This window comes from Nicotiana sylvestris, chromosome 3 (assembly GCF_000393655.2).
Source record: "Nicotiana sylvestris chromosome 3, ASM39365v2, whole genome shotgun sequence".
Taxonomy (NCBI): domain Eukaryota; kingdom Viridiplantae; phylum Streptophyta; class Magnoliopsida; order Solanales; family Solanaceae; genus Nicotiana; species Nicotiana sylvestris.
Window position 1 is genome coordinate 91,798,308 of NC_091059.1, and position 4,703 is coordinate 91,803,010.

The 4,703-nt window shown below is 42.5% G+C and overlaps 1 protein-coding gene across 1 annotated transcript; it reads right to left on the bottom strand.

The window, feature by feature from the left end:
* Window positions 1-1,347: 1,347 nt before the first annotated feature.
* Window positions 1,348-4,502, bottom strand: LOC104228905 (uncharacterized). Its single transcript, XM_070169449.1, has 6 exons — window positions 4,373-4,502; window positions 3,673-3,800; window positions 2,685-3,572; window positions 2,261-2,463; window positions 1,840-2,053; window positions 1,348-1,509 (listed from the first exon to the last, which is right to left on the bottom strand). The coding sequence occupies exons 1-6, from the start codon at window positions 4,500-4,502 to the stop codon at window positions 1,348-1,350; spliced, it is 1,725 nt and encodes a 574-aa protein (XP_070025550.1).
* Between the last annotated feature and the right edge of the window lie 201 nt (window positions 4,503-4,703).

Consider the following 4,703-nt stretch of genomic DNA (forward strand, 5'->3'; position numbering starts at 1 on the left):
GAGTTCATGTACTTAGTGACTCTACTGGTGCCTGCGGTCTCCATATCCAAATTCAACTGTCGCAGAGCCCAAAGGGCTTTATGCTCAAGCTCCATCGGAAGGTGTTATGCTTTTCCAAACACCAACATGTGTGGTGACATACCAATTGGAGTTTTGAATGTTATGCGGTTCGCCCATAATGCATCATCCAACTTCTTTGCCCAATCAGTCCTTGTCGCATTCACTGTCTTGGTTAGGAAACTTTTGATTTCCCGTTTTGACACTTCAACTTGCCTGCTCGACTGTGGGTGATAAGGTGTGGTCACCTTATGGAAAACTCCATACTTTTCCAACAGCCGTGCGAATGCTCTATTGCAAAAATGGGTTCCACCATCACTGATTATAACTTTCGGAGTGCCAGAACGTGTGAAAATATTTTTTTTAGAAAGCCTGTCACCCCTTTTGCATCATTGGTTGGGAGAGCCATAGCTTCAACCCATTTGGAGACATAGTCAACTGCTACCAGTATGTATTTTTTACCATGCGAGCTGACGAATGGCCCCATAAAGTCAATTTCCCACATGTCAAATACCTCCACCTCTTGAATAGTAGTCATCGGCATCTCGTGACGTCGAGATATGTTGCCTGTCCTTTGGAACTCAACGCAACTCTTCACCCAAGCATAAGCATCCTTGAACAAAGTTGGCCAATACAAACCTGATTCCAACACCTTAGCCACTATCTAAATTCTTCCAAAGTGTCCACCATATGTTCAAGCATGGCAAGCCTGTAAAATGAAATGTTGATCTTTCTCGAGGATACACCTCCGGATCATGTTATCTACACATATTTTAAAAAGTAGAGGTTCATCCCAATAATAAGACCAACAATCACGAAAGAACTTTTTCTTTTGAATTGAAGAGAGTTCATAAGGTACAATACCGCTTGCTAAATAATTATCAATATCAGCATACCATGGCGTCTCATCCATGTCACTGCTATTAACTATTCATCTGGGAATGTCTCGATTATATCTTCAACTTCTACCTTCTTTTCAGCTGCTTCCAACCTTGAGAGGTGGTCTGCTACTTGGTTATCTGTCCTTTTTCTGTCACGGATCTCCAGATCGAAAACTTGTAGCAAAAGAACCCAGCGGATCAAGCGTGACTTTGAATCCTTCTTTGCTATCAAGTACCTAATTGCCGCATGGTCAGTATAAACAATAACTTTTGAACCAATCAAGTACGACCTGAATTTGTCGAATGCAAAAACTACAGCCAACATCTCCTTTTCCGTCATGGTGTAATTGAGTTGTGCACCGCTTAGCATTCTACTTGCATAGTAAATTGGGTGCATCAACTTGTCCTTTCATTGCCCCAAGACTTGTACTGTAGCAAATTTACTTGCATCGCACATGAACTCGAACGGATGCTCCCAGTTGGGTGCAACAATAATGGGTGCAGTCACCAGTCTCTTATTCATCTCCTTAATTGCCAAGCGGCAGTCATTAGAAAACACAAAAGTCTGATCCTTTTCAAGGAGTTTACATGAAGGGTTTGCAATCTTAGAGAAATCTTTTATGAATCACTTGTAAAACCCAGCGTGCCCAAGGAAACCTCTCACCGCCTTGACCGAAGTGGGCGGTGGAAACTTCTCAATCACGCCAACCTTAGCATGGTCGACCTCAATTCCTTTACTGGACACTCTATGCCCCAACACTATCACTTCTTGTACCATAAAATGGCACTTTTCCTAGTTCAACACTAAATTTGTCTCCACACATCTTTTTAGCACACTTCTTAAATTGTGAAGATAGTCTTCGAATAAATCCCCCACCACGGAGAAATCATCCCTAAATACCTCCATAATATCTTCAATCATATCAGTGAAGATGGCTAACATACACCTCTGGAATGTATCCAGTGCGTTGTAAGGGCTAAAAGGCACTCTCCGAAAGGCAAAGACGCCATATAAACAAGTAAAGGATATTTTCTCTCTATCTTCAGGGGCTATGGAGATTTGATTGTACCCCGAATATCCATCCAAGAAATAGAAGTGAGATCGCCCAACCAACCTGTCCAACATTTGGTCAATGAATGGCAAGGGGAAATGGTCCTTCTGGGTGGCTGTGTTCAATTTTCGATAATCCATGCAAATTCGCCACCCCGTGACTGTCGAGTCGAGACGTTATTCTCATTTTGTACGACCTTCATTCCTCCCTTCTTCAGCACACACTAAACAGGGCTGACCCAATTGCTGTCAGAGATAGGGAAAATGATACCCGCATTTAACCACTTGATCACTTCCTTCTTCACCACCTCTTTCATATTCGGGTTCAGCCTTTATTGATGTTCTCTGGAAGGTTTGTGCCCTTCTTCTAAGAGAATCTTGTGCATGCAAAAGGCTGGGCTGATACCCTTTATGCCTGCCATGGTCCAACCAATAGCAGTTACATTCCTGTAACACCTGTAAGAGTTGCTCTACCTGAACAGCTAGCAAACCAAATAATATAATAATAGGTAAAGTAGAATTAGGCCCTATGAAAGCATACCTTAGGTGAGCTGGAAGCGGTTTCAGGTCCAACTGTGGTGGCTCCTTTATCGATGGTTTCACAGGTAGTATTGCTATTTCTTCTAAGCGTAGGGGCTCAAACTGTGGTTCCCTTTTTCAGAACCCTTCACCTCGAGGGTCATGACCCACTCTACCAGCTCTTCACCATCCATCTCTTCTAAATTTATCAAGTAGGCTTCTAACGGATCTCTGATGTTAAGGGTCTCATCCTCTTCTTGCAGTATTACATCCATGGCCTCCACTAGCAAGCAATTTGCAAATTCTCTAGGTCTCCTCATAAGTTGTTGAACGTTGAATATTATTTCTTCATTATTCAACCTCATGTTTAACTCTTTTGTCTCACAATCAATCAATGCTCTCCTAATGTCTAAAAATGGCATCCCTAGAATAATTGGTATCTCTGCATCCACTTGACAGTCAAGAAGAACGAAGTCTGCAGAGAATACAAAGTTCCCCACTTGAACAAGCACATCATCCAAAATTCCAGTAGGTCTTTGGACTGTGAGATCAGCCTGTTGAAGTAACATTGAGGTTGGTCTAACTCTGTCAATGCCCAGTTTTGTATAGATTGCCAAGGGCATTAAGTTGATATTGGCTCCCAAGTCACACAATGATTTAGTAAAAGCATAACTCCCAATGGTGTATGGGATAGTGAAACTACCCGGATCAGACAATTTTTGAGCAATAGGTCTTGTCACTACCGCATTGTAGGTCTGAGTTAGAGCTACAGTAGACAGGTCCTGGAAGTCAAATTTTCGAGACATCAGGTCCTTCATCATTTTTGCATATTCTGTCATTTCCCTCAAAATATCCATCAACGGAATATTCAATTTAATTTGCCTGAGCATTTCCATGAATTTCATGTATTGATCATCTTTCTTTTGCTTTGCCAACCTCTGAGGGAATGGTGCAGGAGTCAACCTCTGCCCATTGCTTTGTGTCTTTTCTTTACTAGAAGCTTTTTCTATCACTGGTTCTGAGAGTTGTTCACTTTCCTTCTCCTTACCCTTATCAACCTGTGCCTACTCAATTATAACCTCTGTGAGCTGTGCTGACTCGTCGGTCTCTAATGTCACTGGAGTAGTTGGCATTGTCTCTCTTTTAGATTGAGCAACTTCTTACTCTCTGTCTAAATCCCTTCCATTCTTGAGACTCACTGCCATTGGCTAATTTGGGTTCTACTCCTTTGGATTGATGTTTGTATCTGTGGGCAATATTCCTTATGGGCGCTTGTTCAACGCCATAGATAGCTGTCCCAATTGAGTTTCAATGCCTTTGATAGCCGAATCATGTGAAACTAACTTTTCTTGCATCTTTCCATTTGTCCCAATGAGTTGTTGCAGCATGCCCCTAATTTCTATCATGTTACTGTCCTGCTGTTGATGATGCGGTTGGTAGGCCAATTGTTGCTGGTGCTATTGATTATAGCCCTTCTGCCTTTGATAAGGCACGACTTGGCCTTGTGGTCGTGCTCCCCCTGGATTAGTGCTGTGTTGTGGCTCGTTTGGTCTGTACTGCTGATTCTGAGATCCCCATTGCTGCCCACCTTGCCTCTGACCTCCGAAATTATTAACATAATTCATTTCTTTTATGAAGCCTTGGTTGTCATTCTCTCCACTCCACGAGCACACATATGACTGGTTTATGCAGGGAGTGCATAAGCCGCCATTTGTCGTATCAACAATGTGCACCTACTTCGTACCCATCTCATCAATTTTCGTTGTCAGTAAGCTCATCTGGGTCATAAGAGTGGCTATGTTTTCTGCATTTGAATTGTTTAGGTCAATAGCAACAAAATGCACTATTGGTGTGAGTGTCGTACCTCTCGTCATCCAGCCTAAATTTTGAGCCATCTTGTCAAGAAGAATCTTACACTCTATGAATGTTTTGCTCAAGAATGCACCCCCAGCTGAAGCATCTACATTGGCCTTCAGACTGTCTACCAACCCCATATAGAATCTCTATCCCAACATCTGATCTGGAATGCCATGGTGTGGATACTTCACTAGCATACCCTTAAACCTCTCCTAGGTTTCTTGTAAGGTCTTAGTCAGTTTCTGCCTGAACTGCAATATCTCATCAATTTGCCTCGCAGTTTTGTTGGGAGGATAGAACTTGTTTAAGAACTGCTTGACTAGTTCCTCCCAAGTAGC